The sequence below is a fragment of the Lathamus discolor genome, chromosome 6, assembly GCF_037157495.1.
Source record: "Lathamus discolor isolate bLatDis1 chromosome 6, bLatDis1.hap1, whole genome shotgun sequence".
Taxonomy (NCBI): Eukaryota; Metazoa; Chordata; class Aves; order Psittaciformes; family Psittacidae; genus Lathamus; species Lathamus discolor.
In genome coordinates this window covers 3590655-3617371 of record NC_088889.1, presented here as the reverse complement: position 1 = coordinate 3617371, position 26717 = coordinate 3590655, and the positions used below count along the sequence as shown (strand labels likewise).

The 26717-nt window shown below is 49.5% G+C and overlaps 1 protein-coding gene across 1 annotated transcript; it reads right to left on the bottom strand.

The window, feature by feature from the left end:
* Nucleotides 1-14648: 14648 nt before the first annotated feature.
* Nucleotides 14649-25051, bottom strand: LOC136017149 (olfactory receptor 2G3-like). The gene is given in 6 exon segments (XM_065685195.1): nt 14649-15448; nt 15450-15735; nt 15737-16016; nt 16019-16133; nt 16135-16234; nt 24599-25051. Coding segments are annotated over 5 exon segments (1029 nt in total). The 5' UTR covers nt 16216-16234; nt 24599-25051; the 3' UTR covers nt 14649-15181.
* Nucleotides 25052-26717: the final 1666 nt, after the last annotated feature.

Below are 26717 nucleotides of genomic sequence, written 5' to 3'. Positions count from 1 at the left end.
CTGATGGTACACTGTGGATGGACTCTTTACTTCTGAAGTTCCTTGGATTCTGAAAGTAAACACTGCTTGTGCTGTCTAACCCACGTATTAAACATCCCTGCATATGTCCAGTATTAAATCCCCTTCCTTTTTCTTCACAAAACTTCCTGGTTTTCAGACTCTGATGTTCCTCTCTGTATCTCCTTGAAGCCATTTTCTTTCTGTTCCAAACCTATGGCATACACTAGAAGTTACTAGAAGCTCTTGTCCTGCTGGGTGTGTGCATTTTCTCTTGTCTCTTAATGGCCACATGGATACAAGATTTGCATTCAGTTTGATGTCTCAGTTAACAATTAACAATTCTCAAGGTCTTGAAGACTTGTTTGGACTCCTGAATCTCTGTGGTACTCAGAGAAACACAGCCTTGCTACTGCTCTTTGAAGGGGTGGTTTGACCTCCCTGTTCCTCAGACTGTACATCATAGGATTCAGCATGGGAATCACCAGAGCATAAATGAAGCAATGATTCTTGTGCTCCATTGAGAATTGTGAACTGTGTGTACATGAAAAAGCCTGTTCCATAAAATCTGGCTGCAGGAATTAGGTGGGAAGCAGAGGTGGAGAAGGCTTTTTGCCTGCCTTTGGACTTAGATCCTGTGGATGGCAACTGTGATGCAGGTATAGGAGATGATAATGAGGAGCTTGGTTGAGGTGATGAGTACAGCGGCACAGCTGGAGTGGTCCATGATGTATGCGTTTTATTAGGAGATCTTGAGGATGTGGGGCACAGCATAGACATGTCAGTACAGCAACTGGCTCAAGAGACGTGCTGTAGGTATCGAGGACCTCAGCCCTGCAGCTGGACACTGGCATCATCTTGTCTGGTCAATGAGCTTGTGTCTGGGCAAACTGCTGTGGAGCTGCCCCTGAGAGGCAGCTACAGGCACTCAGAGAGCCCTGTGGTCCCCAAAGGTGCCTGGGATGGGGCTGCAGGGAGCTGCTCTCAGGGAAGGCTTGGAGAACAAGTGAAGTTGAGCCAGAGGACCTGCCCTGCAGGGTGGCAGAAGGGGCTGGGCAGGGCAGGGCTGAGAAGGAGCTCTAGGAGCAGAACCCACCTTGCCCAGGCTTCTCCTCTTGGCCAGGTCCTCCTGCTGGGACAGCACAGCTTCCTCTGTGTCCCTGAGCCCACCTTCCTTTTCCCATGCCCAACACACCCTGCCCCTGCAGCAGGGGTTAGTCCACTTGCATGGCTCTTTGGAGAACCATCAACGTGTTTATTTACAAGAACAGAGGGCTCACGGAGAACAGGAGCCCTGGGAAGATTGGTCCTTCCTCTCCGCACCATGTTAGCTGCATTTAGTGGGAGACCTCTCCGGGGATAAGGACAACTTCCTTAGCCGCTGCCGAATCTTCTCCATCACCACACGCAGGGTATTGCTCGTTGATGCTGCTGCAGTGTCCTGGGCATCCTGGGCTGGGCATGGCTGGCATGAGCTCACATTCCTGGTGACAGCGGAACTGCAGTGCTGCTGCGAGGATGGGTTGTGCTGGCTGGGGATCCCCTGTGTGCAGCAGGGGCTTGAGGTTGGAGCCATCTCGGCTCCCTGTGCCTTCTCTGGCTTGGTGTCCATAACAGGAAATGCAGGGACAAGGCTTGGGGACACAAAGGTGGGTGCTGGCCCTGCCGAGTCCTTCACCACGCCACAGGGTGTCCTTGGCGCACCCTTGGTGTCTGTGCCCGTCTCATTCCCAGAGCTGCAGGATGTGCTGGGCAGGGTCCTGGCCTCCAGGAATGCCTGCCTGCTCTCCTCCCCTGGAACGGGCCTGGAGGAGGAGATACAATCCAGGCAGGAGCACGGTGTCATAGGGACCACAGTGCAGGTGAGGGATGCCTGAACCTGCTGCTGCATGACCCATTCCTTCTGCCTGAGCTGCTTTGCTTTTGCCACATGGGCAGGGTCTTTGTGTGGCCACAGGTGCCCAGCCGCAGCCTGTCTCATTCTGGGCCTCGCTTTGCTGACAGGCGCTGTAGCGCAGGACCAGCTCCTGTCCTCTTTGTGAGCATGGCCCCTGCCTTGTGTGGTGATGTTGGTCTGACAGGCAGCATCTTTCTTCAGGAGCTTGGAAGCTGGTCCTGCTTCTGGTCCTGCTGCTCCATCATTCCGGCTGAGAATGGGAGTGGGGGCCGTGACTAAATCAGAAGGCCACAGGCACTCCTTGTCCCACGGTGACAAACCCCGATGCAGGTGAAGGAGGCTCTTCCTCAGTGTATCCCCCTCTGGTGCTTGGACGGCTGTTTTCTCCTCAGATGCACGTGGGCTCTGTGGCTCCTGCTGTCCCGCTTTGTGCTGTCCCACGGCACTGGCACTGCCCAGGGCCCTGGGCTCCCCAGCTCCTCTCTCCTTTGGTAGCTTTGGGTCCAGGGGACCAAGCAGCGGTGGAGGGCACAGCATCTGCAGTGCCTGGGACTCGGTGTGTTTTGTGAGGTTCTTGGGGGCACTGATGCTCTTGGGGTTACTGGGGGAGCCGCAGCAGCTCAGCTGGCCCTGCTCCACCAGCTCCTCCAGGTCCTGCCATAGCGCCTGCCATGTGCCAGCATCCAGAGCAGCTGCAGCTCCTCTCCCAGCCCACGCTGACAGCACCAGCTCCTGCAGCTCCCGCGCAGCCTTGATGCAGTCTGTGCAGCCGGGGCTGCAGCGCCAGGGCCCACACAGGGGGGACACAGCATTACCTGCAAGCCAAGGAGGGGTTCTTGAGTGTCGGGGGGCTGGAACCAACCCAGGACCTTACACCCATCCTGCTCCACATGGCGCTGGGCTCCTCTGGGGGACCTGCTGTGGACTCACATGGCTCTGCTGCCCGAAATCGTCGCCTCCATCTCCGGTGTTGCTTGCCCTGGCCGTCAGCCTGTGGGAACAGCAATGTGGTACAGTCACGCTCCTGGGACAGCCACCACCAGTGCTGGAACAGTGGGCCCCATGGCTACAAGCGACTCCGTCGGCGATGGCTGATGGCAAGGAGGGTGGCCCCAGCAGCCAGGATCAGAATGCTGAGGCCCAGAAGAAAGCTGCTGTTGCTCACGTGCACTGCCCGTGACAACCACATTGGGAGCTGTGGAACAGTGGCACGTGTTGCTGTGAAGTCAGTGACTGCTACTCAGAACAGCCGAGTGATGTCGCAGCCTGTACTGCTGTCACAGTGGAGGTTGTGCTCAGGATGGCAGTTGTCAGGGGTGGGGTATTAGTGTTCAATTTCCTGTAATCAGTTTGTAGCATCCCAGACTGGTTTGAGTTGGAAGGGACCTCGAAGTTCATCCAGTTCCATCCTGGCCTTGAAGACTGCCAGGGATGGGGCAGCCACAGCTTCCCTGGGCACCCTGTGGCAGCGCCTCAGCACCCTCACAAGGAAGAGCTTCTGCCTAAGAGCTCATCTCATCTCCCCTCTCTGTCAATTTAACATGGGGCCATGCATGCCGAGGAGCGCTGGCCTTGTGAAACAATCAGCCTTTATATGAGGGCTAGAAGGAGCAGACATAAAGGGAGGGGAATCTTTGTTTCAGGTTTGTCTGGTCCGCATACAACAATGCACATGCAAGCTGAATTCCAGCCCACAATCTCCTTTTTTGATATGAAGGTACTTCACATCACTGCCAGTCTTCCCTATTGGACCATTAAGTTGTATTTTTACTGATTCACAGTCTGTGGTCATCTGAGGCTAATACTAGATGGCTGATTAATAGATGACTCGTCCCTGAAAGCACAACGACATCAGAAGAGACACAAAGTCCTCTCCTAAGCTCAGATAAGCAGTCTCCACAGCCTATATAGAGATGTTTGCGCTCTGGATACAGAATCACAGAATCCCAAGTGTTGGAAGGGACCTCAAAAGATCATCTGGTCCAGCCCCCCTGCAAGAGCAGGGTAACCTACAGTACATCACACAGGAACTTGTCCAGGCGGGCCTTGAATATCTCCAGTGTAGGAGACTCCACAACCCCCCTGGGCAACCTGTTCCAGTGCTCTGTCACTCTTACAGTAAAGAAGTTCTTCCTGATGTTAACGTGGAACTTCCTATGCTCCAGTTTACACCCATTGCCCCTTGTCCTATCACTGGATATCACTGAAAAAAGCCTAGCTCCATCATCCTGACACCTACCCTTTACATATTTGTAAACATTGATGAGGTCACCCCTCAGTCTCCTCTTCTCCAAGCTAAAGAGACCCAGCTCCCTCAGCCTCTCCTCATAAGGGAGATGCTCCACTCCCTTCATCATCTTTGTGGCTCTGCGCTGGACTCCTTCAAGCAATTCCCTGTCCTTCTTGAACAGAGGGGCCCAGAACTGGACGCAATATTCCAGATGCGGCCTCACCAAGGCTGAGTAGAGGGGGAGGAGAACCTCTCTTGACCTACTAACCACACCCTTTCTAATGCACCCTAAGATGCCATTTGCCTTCTTGGCCACAAGACCACATTGCTGCCTCATGGTCATCCTCCTATCCACCAGGACCCCCAGGTCCCTTTCCCCTTCACTACTTTCCAGCAGGTCAACCCCCAACCTGTACTGGTACATGGGGTTGTTCTTCCCCAGATGCAAGACTCTACACTTGCCCTTGTTAAATTTCATCAAGTTTCTCCCCGCCCAACTCTCCAGCCTGTCCAGGTCTCGCTGAATGGCAGCACAGCCTTCTGGTGTGTCAGCCACTCCTCCCAGTTTTGTGTCATCAGCGAATTTGCTGATGGTGCACTCAGTTCCCTCATCCAGGTCATTGATGAAAATATTGAACAGCACCGGTCCCAGCACCGACCCCTGAGGGACTCCACTAGTCACAGACCTCCAGCTAGATTCTGCGCCATTGACCACAACTCTCTGCCTTCTTCCTTTCAACCAGTTCTCGATCCACCTCACTACTTGATCGTCAAGCCCACACTTCCTTAGCTTATCTATGAGGATGCTGTGGGAGACAGTATCAAATGCCTTACTGAAATCAAGAAAAACTACATCTACCGCTCTACCATCATCCCTCCACCTAGTCACTTCCTCATAGAAGGCTATAAGGTTGGTCATACATGACTTCCCCCTCATAAAACCATGTTGGCTGTTCTTAATGACCCCCTCATCCTTGATATGCCTAGTGATGGAGTCAAGAATAAGTTGTTCCATCACCTTTCCAGGGATGGAGGTCAGGCTGACCGGTCTATAATTACCCGGGTCCTCCTTCTTGCCCTTCTTATAGATTGGTGTGACCTTTGCCATCCGCCAATCCTCAGGCACCTCTCCCATTTCCCACGACTTACCAAAGATGATGGAAAGTGGCCTAGCAATGACCTCCGCCAGCTCCCTCAGCACCCGTGGGTGCATTCCATCCGGACCCATCGATTTACAGATGTCCAGTTTGCATAGCTGATCCCTAACCCAATCCTCATCTACCAAAGCAAACTCCTCCTTTGTCCTGACTCCTTCTGGGGCTATAGAAATCAAGGGCCCTCGGGGAGAGTCTGCAGGAGTAAAGACAGAGGCAAAGAAGGCATTCAGCACCTCTGCCTTCTTTATATCCTCTGTCTCCAGGGTACCCACTTCGTTCAGCAGTGGGCCTATATTGCCTCTTGTGTTAGTTTTATTTGCTATGTATTTGAAGAAGCCCTTTCTATTGTCTTTAACCCGACTAGCAAGATTGAGTTCCAAGGAGGCCTTAGCTGTCCTAATTGCCTCCCTACATCCTCTAACAACTGTCCGATATTCCTCCCAAGCGGCCGGCCCCTCCTTCCATAATCCATAGATTCTCCTTTTCCACTTGAGTTTGCCCAACAGCTCCTTGTTTAACCACGCCGGTCTCCTAGATCCCTTACTTGATTTCCTACTCATTGGGACGCTCCGATCCTGAGCTTGGAAGAAGCGGTCCTTGAATGCTAACCAACTATCTTGAGCCCCTTTACCGCCTAGTACACTTTCCCATGAGACTTCCCTTAGCAGTTGACTGAAGAGGCCAAAGTTGGCCCTTCGGAAATCCAGAACTGTGGCTTTGCTAGGTATTCTATTCCTCCCACACAGGATCCTAAACTCCACCATCTCATGGTCACTGCAGCCAAGGCTGCCATTGACCGTCACCACTTCGACCAAACCCTCCTTGTTGGCGAGTACTAAATCTAGCAGCGCTGCTCCCCTAGTTGGTACGTCCACCATTTGCATTAAGAAATTATCATCAATGCACTCGAGGAACCTCCTAGACTGTGAATGACTGGCTGTGTGAGTCTTCCAGCAAATATCGGGGTAGTTAAAGTCCCCCACGATGACTAAGGCATGTAGTCGCGAGGCTACTTCCAGTTGCCTGTAGAAAGCCTCATCAACTCCTTCGTCCTAATCAGGAGGTCTGTAATAGACCCCCACAACTGTATCACCCGTGCCAGTCTGTCCCTTAATTCATACCCACAGACATTCCACTTGCTCCTCAACCGACCCCGGACAGAACTCAATACATTCTAGTTGCTCTCTCACGTAAAGAGCGACTCCACCACCTCGCTTCGCTGACCTATCTTTCCTAAAAAGGACATAGCCATCCATGACCACATTCCAGTCATGTGAACTGTCCCACCATGTCTCTGTAATTGCCACTAGATCATAACCTTTAGCCCGCACACAGACTTCTAACTCCCCCTGTTTATTCCCCATGCTGCGTGCATTGGTGTACAGGCATTTCAGGGAGCCAGTCCTAGTACCCTTTTTCCCCTGCGGGACAGGGTCTAAAAAGCTATCCTTTCCCACAAGTGAAACAAGAGATTGATAGTCCTCCTTAGCCCGCCATCCTTCAATCCCTAGCATGTTCCTCTTGGGCTTGTCCCCAACAGGCCCAGTTAAATCCCCTCCCCCCTTCATAACTAGTTTAAAGCCCTGTCAATAAGCCCTGCTAACTCCTGCCCCAAAACCCTTTTTCCTCTCTGGGACTGGTGTATCCCGCCTGTCACCAGCAAACCAGGTGTCCCATACAGCAAGCAGTGTCACTGGCTCCCTCCAATACAAGTGCCAGGCTCAGGCATTCGCTGCAGCCAGAGACCTGCACAGCTGCATGTCTGCAGGAAGGCTCAGTCTGGATACCCACATTAGTTTATTTCTCTACGTTGATTACTAGAGCTGTAGAAGTTTAAGCTTAGAGGAGTAACTTTTGTTACTCCTTTTGTTGACTGATGAACCCCATATTACCAATATCAAATGACAGAGCAGAGGCATGAATAACAACCCAAACATGATAATTTCTCCCTATTCTGGACTGCCTTTCCCACATCATTTACCCCCGGAACAGAGCATCCATTTCATCCCTTTCCTGTGTCATGGTTTAGCCTCTACCCAGAGATTTGGAAGGTCTAAACATATCCATTGCTGCCTACTGCAGGCCTCTGAGGAGCTTTCCCATCTCTTCAAAGACAGTTTGAAATAGGAAAGTTAAAGATCGGTTCTGCCGTGGTGCTTTGCTTTCCTCCCATGTGATTGGTTTGGTCAAGATGTAGTGTCTTGCCTCAGGGATGTCATCTCTGAACTCTTTACCCCAGAGCTTCTGCCTGTGTTCTGTGTAAGTGCTGGAGGATAGGGTATGGGGATAGGAAGAGAGAATCTGTTTGGTGTAATTTCAGCAGCATAAAATTCAACCAAGCAAGCCTGACCTAACTGTTGGGGCTTATTTTGCAGTCAGTGTACGGAGGCAGAGACCTGCAGAAAGCAAAACATGCCATTTTCCTTGAAATTATTTTACAATGGGATGAACCATCCTTTGGAAGTGTCCGTTTCTTGCCAATGTTAGCTAAACAGATAGTTAAAAGAACCCGGCTAACTTTTAGATGCCTAAAACATGTAAGGATGATTTTTCATGCATTTTGAGGTCTTCTCTGCCTTCCAGAGCCTTTGAGATCTGCTGCTGTGCCAACACAAATTGCATGCCATAGATAGCTGTCCTCATTCCATTTAGATGTTATTGGAGACTACTGGGAGGAATGTCTCAAGTTCAGAAGCAGTAAAACTGTAAGGGCTTATGTGCTTGCCTCTGGACATATATAGCTTCATAGAATGTTTTGGGTTGGAAAGGACCTTAAGATCACCCAGTTCCAACCCCGTGCCATGGGCAGGGACACTTGACACTAGACAGTGCCACCCAAGGCTCCGTCCAACCTGGCCTTGAACAATGCCAGGACCCGGAAGCACCCCTGCTGCTGTGCTGCTTGCTCCTGTGACTGCTGCACCAGCAGCAGCACGGGCAGGGAACCCAGCCATATCTCCAGGGCTTTCCCAGCCACATCCATCTTCAGGACTGAAGAGACTCTGCCAGCACACGAGTGTTCGAGGAAGCAAACAGGCCTCACCTCCATAGGGGCTCTTCCATCTCGAGGCAGGAGCGTCGCTGTCAGGTTCTTGGGAGCACTGATGCTCTCGGGGTAACTGGGGGAGCCGCAGCAGCTCAGCTGGCCCTGCTCCACCAGCTCCTCCAGGTCCTGCCATAGCGCCTGCCATGTGCCAGCATCCAGAGCAGCTGCAGCTCCTCTCCCAGCCCACACTGACAGCACCAGCTCCTGCAGCTCCCGCGCAGCCTTGATGCAGTCTGTGCAGCCGGGGCTGCAGCGCCAGGGCCCACACAGGGGGGACACAGCATTACCTGCAAGCCAGGGAGGGGTTCTTGAGTGTTGGGGGGCTGGAACCGGCCCGGGACCATACACCCAGCCTGCTCCACATGGCGCTGGGCTCCTCTGTTGGAGCTGCCGGGGACTTACATGGCTCTGCTGTCCGAAATCGCCGCCTCCATCTCCGGTGTTGCTTGCCCTGGCCATAAGCCTGTGGGAACAGCAGTGTGGTACAGTCACGCTCCTGGGGACAGCCACCACCAGTGCTCGGACAAAGTGGGCCCCATGGCTACAAGCGACCCCGTCGGCGACGGCTGATGGCAAGGAGGGTGGCCCCAGCAGCCAGGATCAGGATGCTGAGGCCCAGAAGAAAGCTGCTGTTGCTCACGTGCACTGCTCGTGGCAACCACATTGGGAGCTGTGGAACAGTGGCACGTGTTGCTGTGAAGTCAGCCTGCTGCTCGGAACAGCTGAGTGATGTTGCAGCCTGTACTGCTGTCACAGTGGAGGTTGTGCTCAGGATGGCAGTTGTCAGGGGTGGGGTATTAGTGTTCAATTTCCTGTAATCAGTTTGTAGCATCCCAGACTGGTTTGAGTTGGAAGGGACCTTGAAGTTCATCCAGTTCCATCCTGGCCTTGAAGACTGCCAGGGATGGGGCAGCCACAGCTTCCCTGGGCACCCTGTGGCAGCGCCTCAGCACCCTCACAAGGAAGGGCTTCTGCCTAAGAGCTCATCTCATCTCCCCTCTCTGTCAATTTAACATGGGGCCATGCATGCCGAGGAGCGCTGGCCTTGTGAAACAATCAGCCTTTATATGAGGGCTAGAAGGAGCAGACATAAAGGGAGGGGAATCTTTGTTTCAGGTTTGTCTGGTCCGCATACAACAATGCACATGCAAGCTGAATTCCAGCCCACAATCTCCTTTTTTGATATGAAGGTACTTCACATCACTGCCAGTCTTCCCTATTGGACCATTAAGTTGTATTTTTACCGATTCACAGTCTATGGTCATCTGAGGCTAATACTAGATGGCTGATTAATAGATGACTCGTCCCTGAAAGCACAAGCACATCAGAAGAGACACAAAGTCCTCTCCTAAGCTCAGATAAGCAGTGTCCACAGCCTATATAGAGATGTTTGCGCTCTGGATACTTCCTAGAATTTGAACATTTATTTCTCTACGTTGATTACTAGAGCTGTAGAAGTTTAAGCTTAGAGGAGTAACTTTTGTTTAAGTTGACTGATGAACCCCATATTACCAATATCAAATGACAGAGCAGAGGCATGAATAACAACCCAAACATGATAATTTCCCCCTGTTCTGGACTGCCTTTCCCACATCATTTACCCCCAAACCAGAGCATCCATTTCATCCCTTTCCTGTGTCATGGTTTAGCCTCTACCCAGAGATTTGGAAGGTCTAAACATATCCATCGCTGCCTACTGCAGGCCTCTGAGGAGCTTTCCCATCTCTTCAAAGACAGTTTGAAATAGGAAAGTTAAAGATCGGTTCTGCCGTGGTGCTTTGCTTTCCTCCCATGTGATTGGTTTGGTCAAGATGTAGTGTCTTGCCTCAGGGATGTCATCTCTGAACTCTTTACCCCAGAGCTTCTGCCTGTGTTCTGTGTAAGTGCTGGAGGACAGGCTATGGGGACAGGAAGAGAGAATCTGTTTGGTGTAATTTCAGCAGCATAAAATTCAACCAAGCAAGCCTGACCTAACCGTTGGGGCTTATTTTGCAGTCAGTGCAGGGAGGCAGAGACCTGCAGAAAGCAAAACATGCCATTTTCCTTGAAATTATTTTACAATGGGATGAACCATCCTTTGGAAGTGTCCATTTCTTGCCAATGTTAGCTAAACAGATAGTTAAAAGAACCCGGCTAACTTTTAGATGCCTAAAACATGTAAGGATGATTTTTCATGCATTTTGAGGGCTTCTCTGCCTTCCAGAGCCTTTGAGATCTGCTGCTGTGCCAACACAAATTGCATGCCATAGATAGCTGTCCTCATTCCATTTAGATGTTATTGGAGACTACTGGGAGGAATGTCTCAAGTTCAGAAGCAATAAAACTGTAAGGGCTTACGTGCTTGCCTCTGGACATATATAGCTTCATAGAATGTTTTGGGTTGGAAAGGACCTTAAGATCATCCAGTTCCAACCCCGTGCCATGGGCAGGGACACTTGACACTAGACCGTGCCACCCAAGGCTCCGTCCAACCTGGCCTTGAACAATGCCAGGACCCGGAAGCACCCCTGCTGCTGTGCTGCTTGCTCCTGGGACTGCTGCACCAGCAGCGGCACGGGCAGGGAACCCAGCCATATCTCCAGGGCTTTCCCAGCCACGTGCATCTTCAGGGCTGAAGAGACTCTGCCAGCACACGAGTGTTCGAGGAAGCAAACAGGCCTCACCTCCATAGGGGCTCCTCCATCTCGAGTCGGGAGCGTCACTGTCAGGTTCTTAGGAGCACTGATGCTCTCGGGGTAACTGGGGGAGCTGCAGCAGCTCAGCTGGCCCTGCTCCACCAGCTCCTCCAGGTCCTGCCATAGCGCCTGCCATGTGCCAGCATCCAGAGCAGCTGCAGCTCCTCTCCCAGCCCACACTGACAGCACCAGCTCCTGCAGCTCCCGCGCAGCCTTGATGCAGTCTGTGCAGCCGGGGCTGCAGCGCCAGGGCCCACACAGGGGGGACACAGCATTACCTGCAAGCCAGGGAGGGGTTCCTGAGTGTCGGGGGGCTGGAACCAACCCGGGACCATACACCCAGCCTGCTCCACATGGGGCTGGGCTCCTCTGTTGGAGCTGCCGGGGACTTACATGGCTCTGCTGTCCGAAATCGCCGCCTCCATCTCCGGTGTTGCTTGCCCTGGCCATAAGCGTGTGGGCGCAGCAGTGTGGCACAGTCACGCTCCTGGGGACAGCCACCACCGGTGCTCGGACAAAGTGGGCCCCATGGCCACAAGCGACCCCGTCGGCGACGGCTGATGGCAAGGAGGGTGGCCCCAGCAGCCAGGATCAGGATGCTGAGGCCCAGAAGAAAGCTGCTGTTGCTCATGTGCACTGCCCGTGACAACCACATTGGGAGCTGTGGAACAGTGGCACGTGTTGCTGTGAAGTCAGTGACTGCTGCTCAGAACAGCCGAGTGATGTCACAGCCTGTACTGCTGTCACAATGGAGGTTGTGCTCAGGATGGCAGTTGGCAGGGGTGGGGTATTAGTGTTCAATTTCCTGTAATCAGTTTGTAGGATCCCAGACTGGTTTCTGTTGAAGGGACCTTCAGATCATCCAGTTCCAACCCCCCTGCCACAGGCAGGGACCCCTTCCACTGGAGCAGCTTGTTCTAAGCCCCTGTGTCCAGCCTGGCCTTGAGCACTGTCAGGGATGGGGCAGCCACAGCTTCTCTGGGTGCCCTGTGCCAGTGCCTCAGCACCCTCCCAGGGAAGAGCTTCTGCCTAAGAGCTCATCTCAGTCTCCCCTTAGGCAGGTTCAAGCCATTCCCCTTGGCCTGTCCCTACAGGCCCTTGTCCAAAGCCCCTCTCCAGGTTTCCTGCAGCCCCTTTAGGCACTGGAGCTGCTCTAAGGTCTCCCCTTCAGGAGCCTTCTCTTGTCCAGGCTGACCCAGCTCAGTCCTCTCAGCCTGGATCCAGAGCAGAGCTGCTCCAGCCCTCAGGGAAGAGAAGGCTCACGGGGGACCTTATCGCTCCCTACAACTGCCTGACAGGAGGATGGAGGCAGGAAGGGGCTGCGCTCTGCTCCCAGGGAACAAGGGATGGGACAAGAGTTACCGGCCTCCAGGTGCCCCAGGGCAGGTTTAGATGGAGCTGAGGAACAATTCCTGCCCCAAAGCGTGTTCAGGCATTGGAACAGGCTGCCCAGGGCATGGCTGCTGTCACCGTCCCTACAAGTGCTCACACACCGCAGACTGCAGGCTCAGTGCCATGGGTTAGTGGTGGCCTTGGCAATGCTGGGGGAGCAGTTGAACTTGATGAACTTAAGGGATTTTTCCAACCTAGTTGGTTCTATGGCCTATGATTCTATGAACCTTGTATGCTTTTACAGATAGCTCTGTCTATGGGGGAGATCACCTCACAGACTTTAGCCCCTCAGGCAGCAGAAAGGAACTGAGAAACACCAGCACAGTTAGCATCCGCAAAATCAGTAGTTCATGTAGGTCAGGACCCTGATGGCAACAATAGGTCCTGATCAGCCTCACCCAGTGTTTTCTTCCCTCAACACGTGCACACTCATCCCATGCAATGGACATTTGCATTGTAGGGCTGCGTCTGGCTGCATCTGGCTCCTGGATGCACCTTGGACCTGAGCTGTAGCTAGTTTTATTTCTAGATGGGCAAATGTATGTACATTGTATTTTGTCTTCAGCTACATCACCCTTTGCTTCTGACTGATAAACCCTGAATCTAGCTCATCACCTGCCATGGCTGTGGCTGTTGATGGACCCCTTGTGAAGTCCAAAGAACTTGCTGTAAGGTGCCAAGTGACTTCTGCCAATCAGTTGTTGTTTGCCGGGGTGGCTGCTCTTTCCTTCAAACTCCAGGGGTCGCTTCTGTACTGACCAGGAGGAGGACTGGAAAGAAGTCTGCCAGCCCATAAACTCTTCAACCACCAACTTCAGGGTGTGGAGGAGTTGTGCCAAACTAAACTGCTTTAGAAGTGCTCATTGCCTTTAACAAAGAGGAAAGTTACCTTCTCCTTAGTGTCTATGAAGCTGTCCCCAGGGGCTTGTTAGGAAGAATGAGGTAGGTTTACTATGAGCTTTCTAAGAAGGTTTCAAGATCCTTAGAGGCTTCTTTAGGATGCCCAGAAGGCTGGCCCCCAGGGGAATTCCTTGTTTTGGGAGGGGAAGAAGTGTAATTTGTGATTGAAATTGGTTTAATGACTTTGCTGATGTTGGAGTTCAGGCCTGCTGAGAGGCTTCCAGTGGGTCATGCTCCAACTTTTGCCTTCTCCTACTGCTAGACAAGGCCTCTTATTTAGTCTCATTATGGATACCATATTCTAACTTTACATATGGCTGATCTAGTTTTCCTGATACCTTGCTCTGGTGCTTCTGGGGATGGTTATTTGACAGCAGAAGGGACAAGAGACAAAGCTGAAGGGTATTTCTTACAGCAGAACAGTTTGGACCACAAAATTAAAAGGGAAAGACAAGATTTTGGTTTTAAGGATGCTCTGTCTCCTTTGGCTTGTCGTGGTTTAAACCCAGTCAGCTATAAATCACACAGTTGCTCTCTCACTCCCCCCTCTTTCCTTCCCCCCTGCTCCTGGAGGGATGGGAAGGAGAATCGAAAGAATGTAATACCCACAGGTTGAGTCCAACCCCGCAGTGAACTAGCCCTTCCGGGTAACTCTCAGTTACATCCTGGGCATGACGTGCTGTGGTATGGAATACCTCTTTGGCTAGGTTGGGTCAGGTGTCCTGTCTCTGCTTCCTCCTGGCTTCCCCTCCTCCCTGGCAGAGCATGAGGCTCAGGAAGTCCTTGCTCAGAGTAAAACATTTGAGCGGTGTTATCAGCCCTGTTCCCAGGCTGAAATTCAAAAACACAGCGCTGCACCAGCTACTAAGAAGGAGAAAAACTGACTGCTACTGCTGAACCCAGGACAGGCTGTATGCCTTTAATGTCACAGGGACTTGTTCTTGCTTTCTTTTCAAGCACTGGTTTATTTAGACTTTGAAGTCCATTGGGGAAGGACTTTCCATGGGTTTCTCTAGGCTTGAATTATTCCATAACGTTATTCCACATTTTCCATATTCAATTATTCCGTAACTCTAGTCATCAAAATATGTCTACATAAGAAGGTTGATCAGCCTGTGGAGAGGCCTTCTCCCTCTGGAGTCAGTGGGGTGTTCAGACATGAAATTAGAACTCCAGTGGCATCCAACGGCACACAGATTTGGGGTGTCATGTCCTTGAGTAACAAATAAACGCACACCACAGAAAGGAGGATGCCCAGTGGTCCATGCCTGAGAAAGCTAGGGACTGGGGAGAAAACCCATCTGTGCTGTATCAATGTGAGTACAAAGCACATCTTTAAAAAGGTTTGTTTAATTGTCAGAGAAAGTTCGGAGGTCAGAAAATACTCTTCATCTTGCCTGGGTTACCTAAAACCTGAGGTTCTGCCTCTGAGCTACACAAGGAAAAGCCTTCTCTGATATTCATGTCTGATTGTGCCCTACTGAGATCAGAGTCCATGAGGACCCAGAGCTGGACTGAAACACAGCAGGAATTAGCAGGGGCAGAAATGAATTACCGAGGGAGCAAAGCAGAGTCTGGGTTACGAGGATATTGGGGCTGTTCAGCCTGGAGAAGAGAAGCTGCATGGAGACCTGAGAGCAGCTTCCAAAGTCTGAAAGGGGCTAGAAGGATGCAGGAGAGAGACTCTTTTTTCTTCTTTTCTTCCTTCTTGCCATGATAGTATCAGCATTTCCCACTTGTATTTGCCACTGAGGCAGGCTGAAGCCACAGTGTCTTGATACTGTCTCTGGCTTTAAGGCCAAATCCCAAATGTTGTTTAGAAAGTTATTTGTATGCAAGGTCTTTTTGTTTAGATGTTGTTGAATTTAGCACATTTATTATTTCATCTCAGTCTGGGACAATTGCAGGTAGAGAAATAATCACATTTGAGCATTGTTCCAACTCATAGAGCTCAATGCAGTACCACCAATCCCTGAAAAGCCTTTTAATAGAGAGGGATTTGGGTTTATTCATGGCCCTTCTCAGGGCACGCTTCATGTCCTTGTTCCTGAGGCTGTAGATGACGGAGTTCAGCACCGGGGTAACAATGGTGTAAAACACTGCAACCACTTTGCCCCTATCCTGTGGAGACCTTGACTTGGGATTCATGTATATACATGCAGATGGCTGTCCCATAGAATATGGTTACCACTATGAGGTGGCATCCACAGGTGGAAGAGGCCTTAGATTTCAGATGTGCAGACTGCATCTTGAGGATGGTGGGAAGGATGTAGGCGTAGGAGATGATGACCAGAAGAAAGCGGATGCAGGCAATGAGGATGCTGAAGATGAAGATGAGCAACTCCAGGAGGGCAGTGTCAGCACAGGCCAAGGCCAGCACTGCTGGCACTTCGCAGAAGTAATGGTTCAAGATGTGATGTCCACAGATGCAAAGCGAAACCGTTGACTACCATGGAGCTCAGCAGGCTGCTGGCCCAGGAAGCCGTGACCATGTGAATGCAAGCCTTCCTGTTCATGACAGTGTTGTAGAGCAAGGGGTGACATATTGCCATATGTCGATCACAGGACATGACCCCAAGGAGGAAACTCTCTGTCATGCCAAAAGCCAGAGAGAAATACATCTCAGCAGCACATCTGGAGAAGGAGATGATCCCCTTCTTGGTCAAGAGGTTCACCAACATCTGGAGGATGTTGCTGGAGACATAGCAGATGTCTAAGAAGGCAGGTTGGCAAGGAAAAAGTACATGGGTGACTGCAGCTGGGAATCAGCTCTGATCACTACAATAACCGTGATGTTACCAACAATTGTGAGCAGATAAAATAACAGAAACATGAGGAAAAAGAACAGTCTGTGTCCTTGGCTGGGAGGAGAGGCCTTGTAAGATGAACTCTGTCACTATGCTTTGGTTTTCCTTGGCCATTATTGTTCTAGTGGGTTAACTGTCAAGATAAGAAATAGTAACAAAGTCAACTCAAATCTTCTGCAAGATAAGTATAACAAGAGGTTTGAAGGGGAGAGAATGTGGAAAACAAGGTACAAGACACAACATACCATCCATTTTATATAACATGGTGACCAGAAAAACGAGAATGTGTGTAGAGAGCTTAACAACTGAATGGCTAAGTAACAAAGGGCATGATACCGTGCAGCTGGTGGAAATGTAGGCCTCCAGGGCACAGCAATCTCGTGGTTAATGTTTACCCTGATTTGCTTAAGAAACAGGATATGCATCTTGCTGAGATAGCGCAACGGTATCTTGCTGGAATAGCACAATGGTCTTGCTTGGGCAAGCTGGGACATGTCGTAACATGTTGAAACAAGAGGTGGTCGCAGTTACCTGGAGACCCCTGCGTCGACACAGGCTGACCAATGATTTTGCTGTATCTTATCAGACAATGTAACTAACCCTGCAAGCTATAAAAGTGGATGTGTCTTGCTAAATAAATGAGGCTTGCTGACCATGAGAGCATGAGGCTTGTCTCCCGCGACTCCAACAACTGGCGCCCGAACAGGGACCCTTCCCTTTGCCTGAAGGAGTTGCGTTGGGTGCAGGTCTCGATTTAAAGACGGCTTCTGCAGAACGGGAGTGCTACATCGGTGGGCTGCTCGTCTCGTGCTTTGGCCCAGAGTGCTGCATCGGCAGGCTCTGCTGCTACGCGCTGCCGACGCCTGGAGGGTGCAACGGATCCAGTAAACATGGACAGGCAAGCGGCGTATGATCTTTTTACTGCCTTCCTCCGTCGTCGGGGGGTAAAAGGCTTAGATTTTGATAAGGACCTCCCTGCCCTTCTTTCCCATGCTAGGTCTCTCGGTATTTTTAGTGATCCCCACTCTATTCACCAATTATCGGAATGGCGCCGCTACGGCGATAAATTATGGGACCTTATGATAGACGATGATAAAATTGCTAAAAAATTATCCAAATTATGGCGCTTGATACATAACGAACTCTTGATGGTACAGGCAGAGAAACGTGCGGCCGAAAGTGCCCGTTTGGCACAAAATCAAAATCGTCACTATGATCCTTCTGCCCCTAATCCGCCGACAGTTTCGACAGTCGAGATACCCCCCCCCCTCCTCCTCCCCTTCTTCCCTCTCCCTCTGCCCCTAATCCGCCGACCGTTTCGACAGTCGAGATACCCCCCCCCTCCTCCTTCCCCTCTTCCCTCTCCCTCTCCCCCGTCTGCCTCTATTCTGGAAAACGGACCATTTGAGTCTCCTCAAAACTCCCTTCCTTTGTCTCCTAATGCCACGGAGCCGCTCCCTGGAGCCCTTTCGGACCTCGCGGAGGCTATGGCAAGTCAGAGACGGGAAGTTTGGGCTGCTCTGGCACGCCAAGGAGTCGAAAACGGAGATAGGGTCCTTGCCGACGCGGCACAAGACCATGTTGCTACTTCTATGGCCTTTCCTGTTATTTTTCACCCTCGACCAGGCGGCGGTCATAGGGTAGATATCACTCAAATGGATTGGAAAATATTGGCACAACTCCGAGCTACAGTCTCTCAATTTGGGGTTACTAGTGAACCGGCCAAGCAGATGCTTGATTACTTATTTAATTCAATGATTCTCCTGCCTGTAGACATCAAGGGTATTGCTCGTTTAATTTATACCCCTCATCAGAAACTTACATTTGATGCAAGATGGGGGGAGGAAGCGGCTGCTTCAGTAGCATTACCTCGTGGCCAAGGAGACCCCCTTTTTGGAATTACAATGAATGAATTACTAGGAAACGGTGATTATACTCGAACAGATGCCCAGGCTGGTATAGGAGTAGAAAAATTAAGAGAGGTCATGCGGGTGGCAAAAAGGGCAATGGACAAAATTCGGGAGCCGGGGGGGCCCCCTATGTATATGAATATTAAACAAGGTCGAGAGGAACCCCTTGGGTCATTCGTTGACAAATTGATGCAAGCCCTTTCTAAAGCTGGTGTTGCGGAGCACATGCAGGACGCACTCCTAAAGCAGTGTGTTATACAAAATGGTAATCAAGTCACACGCTCCCTTATCGCTACTGCTCCTGGCAACTGGGTAATCCAAGATCTCTTAGATAAAGCAAATACTCTCCCCTCAAGCAGTCAAATTTTTGTAGTGGAAGCCCTTAACAAAATTGGTGAAGGCCTTAACGCCCAATCTAAAGTTCAAAGCCAAGTTTTGGCAGCCCTTGCACCTCTTCAGGCGGCAGTTGCGCAGACTTGTCCAGCAGCCCCAGCCACCCGAATGAAGTGTTTTCGATGCGGAAAATTAGGCCACATTCGTTGCGACTGTCAGGCCCCTGGTGTTTGGACCCAAGTGGATCCCTGCTCGCTGGACTCGGGCTGCTCAATCGAATGGACAGCCCAGAACTCCGTCGTCGTCATCGTCTGCAGCTGACCCTCCGTCCGTTGCTGGAACCACTTGAAAGACGTTTTGGGATTCGCTTTTCCTATTCGACACAAGAAGAGGCAGAACTCCATTTGTTTTGGGAACTTACGAGAACATTTGATCGGATTTTGTCTCCTACTCGCCATTGTTTAGCGTGTTTACAAGATTATCATAGAGCTTGGATCAAAATTAAGTGTGGAAATTGTCACCAAAAGGTTTGGGTGTCCCAAAGCCAATTACAGGCACATGGTGCTTGTGTAAACTGTACCTGGAATCCCCATCATAATTATAATCCTTATAGAGCACTGTTGGCGGAAGCAGGTATAACTCCTTCCGTAAATCTCCCATTAACGTATCCATTAGTTGAGAACCGGGAAGATCTGGAACAATGATATTTGAAATATCGGGTTCAGGAGATTCTCTCCCAGATTCAAACCGCACTAGCCACAGTGCCTCTAGAGATTAAGTGCGGTAAAGATGTGGGTATTCCACTTTTGTGGCAAGTTAAACCTGAAGATTGGGATCGTACTTGTCGCCGTTTTCGGCCTCAATACAGGAGCTTGGGACACTCTAAACAAAATAGAGGAACGAAAAAACATGTGGGTCACTTGGGCTGAAAAAGTTAACCAAAGTAGTTTATGCCTTGCTCTTGCTAAAGCTTCTGACCCCTTTAGAACCTGTTTGATAGGCGTCCCAGCCAATTTTACCTTTCAGCTCAATATAAGAAAAAATGTCTCTGAAATCCAAGAATTTAATCTGCTAGGTTCTGCGCCTGCACAATATTGTTTTCACTTTGACTCTTGGAAGGACCCTTTTGGGCTTCCACATAACTCAGTAAATGTTTCCTCAAATAGGCCCTATAATGAGACCGCTTATTGCAAAAACATCACACATAAAACCATTGTAACGTCCAACACAGGCTATTTACCTGATGGATATTTCTTGATCTGTGGTGATAGGGCGTGGCAGGGAATCCCTAGAAGCCCGGAGGGAGGACCCTGCTATATAGGCCAGCTAACAATGTTTGCACCCGACATAATGACAGTTCTTAAAGCCAATAAGACTCATATACGCCGTAAAAGAGCTACCACACAGCTGGGCCCAGAGTGCTCCGATATTGTTACGCTCTGGGATCCTCCTGAAGTTATTTTAGCCAGTATTTTTGCTCCGGGTATAGCATCTGCTCAAGCTCTCACTCAAGAAAATTAGCTTGTTGGACAGGAAAACAAATAAACATTACAACAAACATATTGTCAAATCTAGCCATGGACTTAGAAGGAGTCCGGCATGCAGTTCTCCAAAATCGAGCCGCCATAGATTTTTTACTCCTCGCACAAGGTCATGGGTGTGATGAGTTTGAAGGTATGTGCTGCATGAATCTCTCGGACCATTCTAACTCCATTCACAAACAATTGGCACAGTTGAGAAACAATATGCGAAAGTTACAAGAAACAAGTGATCCCTTTACCAACTGGCTGGCGTCTTTCGGGCTATCTCCCTGGCTTGTTACCTTAATAGAAAAAATTGTTTTGGTGGTGGTTGTAATATTATTAGCAGTATTGCTTTTGCCGTGTATTATGCAGTGTTTACAAAAAATGATATCGAACGCTTTTAATCATAAAATGGCTATGCTTGCTGTTAAAGAAAACGGGGGAAGTGTAGAGAGCTTAACAACTGAATGGCTAAGTAACAAAGGGCATGATACCGTGCAGCTGGTGGAAATGTAGGCCTCCAGGGCACAGCAATCTCGTGGTTAATGTTTACCCGGATTTGCTTAAGAAACAGGATATGCATCTTGCTGAGATAGCGCAACGGTATCTTGCTGGAATAGCACAATGGTCTTGCTTGGGCAAGCTGGGACATGTCGGAACATGTTGAAACAAGAGGTGGTCGCAGTTGCCTGGAGACCCCTGCGTCGACACAGGCTGACCAATGATTTTGCTGTATCTTATCAGACAATGTAACTAACCCTGCAAGCTATAAAAGTGGATGTGTCTTGCTAAATAAACGAGGCTTGCTGACCATGAGAGCATGAGGCTTGTCTCCCGCGACTCCAACAAATGTGTTGAGAAAGTTTTATAGAATCATAGAATCATAGAATAGTTAGGTTTGGAAAGGACCTCAAGATCATCTAGTTCCAACCCCCCCCACCACGGGCAGGGACACCTCACACTAAACCATCCCACCCAAGGCTTCGTCCAACCTAGCCTTGAACACACTTGGGTGGTGCTGTCAGAGGTCAGAGCCTTTGCCAGTGAAGACCGACGCAAAGAAGTCATTCAGAACCTCAGCCTTCTCCAAATCCTGTGTAGCCAGTTCTCCTGAGAGCTTCCTCAGGGGGCCTATGTTGTCCCTAGTCTGGTTTTTATTTGCTACGTACCTGTAGAATCCCTTCCTGTTATCCTTAACATCCCTAGCCAAGTTTAATTCTAACTGGGCCTTAGCCCTCCTAACCTGGTCCCTAGCTTCCCGGACAACATCCCTGTACTCTTCCCAGGCCGCCTTTCCTTGCTTCCACTTTTTATAATCCTCTTTTTTCATTTGAATTTTCCTCAGCAGCTCCTTATCCATCCAGGGAGGTCTCCTGGCCCTCCTGCTGCACTTCCTTCTAGTTGGGATGCAGCACTCCTGAGCTTGTAGCAGGTGATCCTTGAATATCAACCAAGAGTCTTGGGCCCCCCTGCCCTCCAGGGCTGTATCCCATGGAACCTTACTAAGCAGGCTCCTGAAGAGGCCAAAGTCTGCTCTTTTGAAGTCCAGGGCAGTGAGCTTGCTACACACTCTTCTCACTGTCCTGGGGACAGTGCTCTTCCCCTTCTTTATGATCAGACCAGCTCCACCAGCTCCCAGTAGGCCTGGCCTAAAAACATCAGTCCTGTGTTCAAGACACCCAAACCCCTGACTAGGACACCACCCTTTTAACCTTTTATTAACCTGGCTACCCCTCCTAGCTTTTCTTAGGTCCTCCCCTGTGTCCTGGAGAGTTGACTAAAAGACTATCTGAGCTCCAGAGCCCCTAACCACCTCTGCCAGTGCTCTGTAGTCTTTCTTTATGGTCCCCAGTCCACTACTATCTATATCCCTAGCAGCCACATGTGTCACTAGGAGTGGGTAATAGTCCGTGGGACTTACTAGAGCAGGCAGCCTCTCTGTAACATCCCTGATCCGTGCTCCTGATAGGCAGCACACCTCCCTCGAGACGGGGTCAGGCCGACAGAGGAGTGCTTCTGTCCCTTTTAAAGCAGAGTCCCCTACTACTACAACCCGCTGCTTTTTCTTGGCAGTGCCACCAGAGATCTTTACCTGTGCATCAGCCGGCTGTTTCTGGTGCAAGTGCGTTTCCTCATTAGCCTCCTGCAAGACAGCAAAACGGTTCTGCGTGGGGACAACAGATTTAGGAGGAAGCCGTTTGCTTTTAATTGTCCTTTTCGTCCTTCTTTTGTTGTTGTTTTTTTTTTTTTTTTTTTCCATTAATTCCCAGCTTCCCGGGTTAACGGCCTCCTTCTTTCCTTCATAAGCTGAAGGGGAAGCTTGAAGCCCCTGCACGGTTTGGGGCTGGAGCAAGCAGCCCTGCCTCCTCTCAGCTACCCTGACATCTTGCAGCCTATTAAGAGCATCTCGCAGCTCAGCCACCTGCTGCAGGAGGACCCCCACCAGGGAGCACCGAGTGCATCCCTGCCCATTGTGCACCTTTCCCTCACCAGACCAGTGCAGGCACTCACTACACTCCAAGCTCTGCATTGCAGCCTTCTCTGTCATCCTCTCTGTCTGGGTGCCTACGCTGGCCACCGCCGGGGCAGCCAGAGCAGAGCTCCCAGAGCGGGCCCTGCCCATACGACGGATGCTCACCATCCCGCTCGCCTGCCCGCGCGAACTGCCTCGACCCGCTCCGTTGGCCGTGCTCCCTGGGGCAGGTTTTTAACCACTCAGGGCTGGTGCTGCTGCTCCTGGCTCTGCCCCCTGTGAGTCCCTGCTCGCGTCAGCGGAGCTGCCGGCTCCTGGGCAGGTCCTGTTTAGAAATCAAAATTCAATGTTAGGTCAAAAAATTATGTGTTAAAATCCCAGTTCTTAATGTCCTTTCTTAACATGGGAAGAAACATGGAACAGACTTCTAGAGTGAAACAATCCTTCAGAGAGTCTCATCATGACACGCATCTCCTCTTTTGGACAAATATCCGTACAGCTGTACCCTTTTCCTGCAATAAAGCCAAAATTCAGCATACAGACCATATCTAGCAAACTAAATATGTCCAGCCACTTTAATGTGGATTTAGGATCTTATGGCATTCTCATCACTAGAGCTTCCAATGCTCATATTCTGTCTTTACACTGTACTTTCTAAGATGTTTTAAGGCTTTACATGAAAGTTTCTCAGTAATACATGGTCACATTTGTTGGATCCTAAATCTTCGTGAAGTAAAAGGCGAGTAGCAGATGGCCTACATTAGTAATGCTGTGGAAGACACTCTTAAATGTCACTCGATATGCTGCACGGTATCTGGGACATCCGAAGGCAGCCGTCACATTTGATGCAGGGATGTTGCAGGGCTTGTGCTCCTCTGGAATCAAAATTGGACAAATGACAGGTCACACCAGGATGTCTCAAGTGGTACCCGACTGTTACAGCTGAACAAATTACTTGGATGCCTAGTTGATACAGTCAATGGACTCTAAAGGGTGATTCAGATCACCAGCTAGTTGGTGGTAACTTCATCTCAACTTCTCAGCTGTTTCTGAGAACCTGAGTAGCCTTCTGGAGTTAACCTTGGCACCTGATTTATTCCTCAGTCATGACAGAGATTTAGATGTATGGCTTACAAATCAATGCTTATATGTAGGTGTCTAAATCTGACACCTTAAGCTGAAACCGAATCCTATCCTGTGTTTTTAAGACTAAGTAGAGTCTCACAGCCTGAATGAGCAATAATGCTGTCAAGGGAATGTATTGCAAAAGGAAGCATCTTTCCAAAACTGAAACTGTTCTGGAAGGGAGGTTATGAAATAATCCTAAAAAGCTCAATTCAAGGAGGCAGTCTGCTTCAGCCCAAAGTTACTGTCTCAGGTAGGAGAGATAGCTTAGTTATCACCCCAGTCCATACAATCACATAACTTGTCTGCACTGCAGCCCAGGGAGCCCAGACTGCTCAGCACCTATCTCCTGGGCAGTCACAGCAGGCACGTCCCTTCTGTCCCGACAGGAAGGATTAAGGTACCAAAGCATTGGTGCCTCTTGTCAATTCAGGTACTGTTGATATCCAAGACATCTGTATGGGACCAGCATGTAGGATAAAAGCTGCAAAAGACTAGTATCAAGCAGCTTTTCACTGGCACCTGTGCAAATGTGGCAACGGCTCACATGGAAACACCTCAATTCCAGAGAGATGGGCCTGATCCCTAATGTCTAATGAGATTAATCCAATTCTTATTCAAGACACGATCTTGCTAGACTAGGCGGACTCTGTCAGTTCTGACGTCAACAGCAAGAACCTGAATAACGTGAAGTCCAGCATCCTGCCTAAAATGGATGTAGAACTTGAGAGAAGCCTTTCGTATAAGCAGATACAAACACAACCATTTTAAAGGCTGTGCCAGCATAAAAAGCTACACTGAACTTCTGATTCTGTTCAGGCATGTATAATATACGTAACTACACTGCTTAGGCAAAGAACAATGACATTTTGCCTTCAGTAGACCAGTCATGGTAATGTTTCTGATGAATATCATACTGCATGAAACAACATCCTTCAGGATCTGAAAACTGCAGGCCTCTGGGAGGGAGAAGGGAAATTCAGTATAAATTGTATAAATAGGTAGCGTAGGATTTTATATAGGGTTTAGTTTTAAAATACTTTGGAGTATCTAGGACAAAGAGGCATGTAGAGGCATCATCCAAGACATGAAAAGTTCTATGGACTTGAGATCTGTGCTTCTAGATCACTTACCTACTTCTGAAAATCCTCTCCTTCCATTATTTGCATTAGTAGATAGCACAAGCTCTGAACTTTACATCTTTTGATTCGAAGCAATTTGAAGGATGAGGGTTCTAACAGGTTTGTAGGCGGGAAAAAGACAAAAATAAGCTCAGGACTTTGCTCAAGCCAGGATGAAGAGGTGTGCTTGTCTCTGAGGAGAGGTCATCAGCGGTAACCCCCTCCTGGGGCTGGGTGCTTATCCACAAGTGTCCCTCAAAACCAAGATGTTCTTTTTTATCTCGTGCCCAGTAACACTAGAAAGAGGCAGCTCTGTCAGCCAGCTGCGATTTTCTTTGCCAGAGCTGGAAAAACCTTCACAAGGAAGGGTCTTAATACACTCATCCAGTGTCTGATACTCTTTCTCTGAACATCTACTTTTGGCTGCTGTCAGAAATCAATACCCATGGGCTGACCCATGTCTCACCGCAGAGCTACTCTCATATTCCTGGAAGTGGGGCTGCCCTGTTGCAATGGGAGGATGGGAGCACAGACAGCTCTATCGTTGAACAGCCAGCTCAAACAGGCACAAAATTGTTGGCAAGCTCTGTTTGGTGATCATTTTTATCCTGCTGCTTCAGGAGAACTGCCAGCCTTTCCCTGCAGTTGCTCATTCACATCTCTGTACATAAAGTCTTCTCTGACGTGCTCTTTTGCAGCAGGATGCCTGGAATTCTGTAAAGGTACCCCTCTGAATGAATAAAACAGAGAGTCTTTTTTATTCTCTTAAATCCTTAGGAACATACAGTATGAGGGATCATAGAATCATGCTGTATCAGAATGATTTGGGTTGGAATTGATCTTAAAGCTCATCTAGTTCCAACCAAGGTGAGCTGTTTAGACACAAAACAAACTGTAGAGCCAACACAAACACCAAGAACAGGAAGATTAAACATTAACATGTAACTGTCATTCACCTTGGACTGCACATGCGTACGCACACACGCACGGAATAGTGTTTATTACTTAGAGGCTCTTCACAGAATCATCATACAATAGCCCAGGTTGGAAGTGACCTAAAAAGATCATCTTTTTGTAGGAAAGGGAAACTAGATGAGATTATCTAGCACCCTGTCCAATTGCATCTTGAAATCCTCAGGCAATGGGGACTCTACCATGTCCCTGGAGAGGCTGTTCCAGTGAATGATTGTTCTTATTGTAAAAGATGTATTTCTTCTCTTGAGATGAAATCTCTCCCAGTCCACTTGTAGTTGTTGCCCCTTGTCTTCTCTGTATGGCTGCTTGTGAACAAAGAGCCTTTGCCCTCTTTTATCCATGCTTTAAGTACTCTGTGTCTTCATATATTAGAAACTGTAGCCTTGAAAACTTACTTTCAGGTAAAGTGAGTATTTCAGCTGATTCAAAGAATGAGGTTTCTTTTTAGTTTTAACATACTAGAAGACACTAATAGTACTTAATGGCCCTGATGATTCTCACCTGGACCACTTCACACACATGGTACTGCCCATGGCCCAGGAGCCCTGTTTAAGTTCGGTCTAGGGCTGCCAGTCTTTCTTTGACTACAGTGGAGATGTGTGTGGTTATAGTTGTGCTTCTGCTTCTTGGATGGATCCTAGACCCAGTGCAGAGCTTTATCTCCAGCCCTGCTCATGGCCTACCTCCTTTTGCTTCTGATGGTACACTGTGGATGGACTCTTTACTTCTAAAGTTCCTTGGATTCTGAAAGTAAACAGTGCTTGTGCTGTCTAACCCACGTATTAAATATCCCTGCATATGTCCAGTATTAAATCCCCTTCCTTTTTCTTCACAAAACTTCCTGGTTTTCAGACTGGACTCTGATGTTCTTCTCTGTATCTCCTTGAAGCTATTTTCTTTCTGTTCCCAACCTATGGCATACACTAGAAGCTATGAGAAGTTGTCATCCTGCTGGGTGTGTGCAATTTCTCTTGTCTCTGAATGGCCACACGGATACAAGATTTTCATTCAGCCTGATGTCTCAGCTTACTGTGGTGAAATAATTGCACTGCTCATACCTGGCATGTGGTTGCATCTCTTCCCCAATGAATTTCTAAGCTCTAAACCGCAGATGTTGGCAGAAGTAGTCAAAATGCATAGCTCACCATTGTGAATA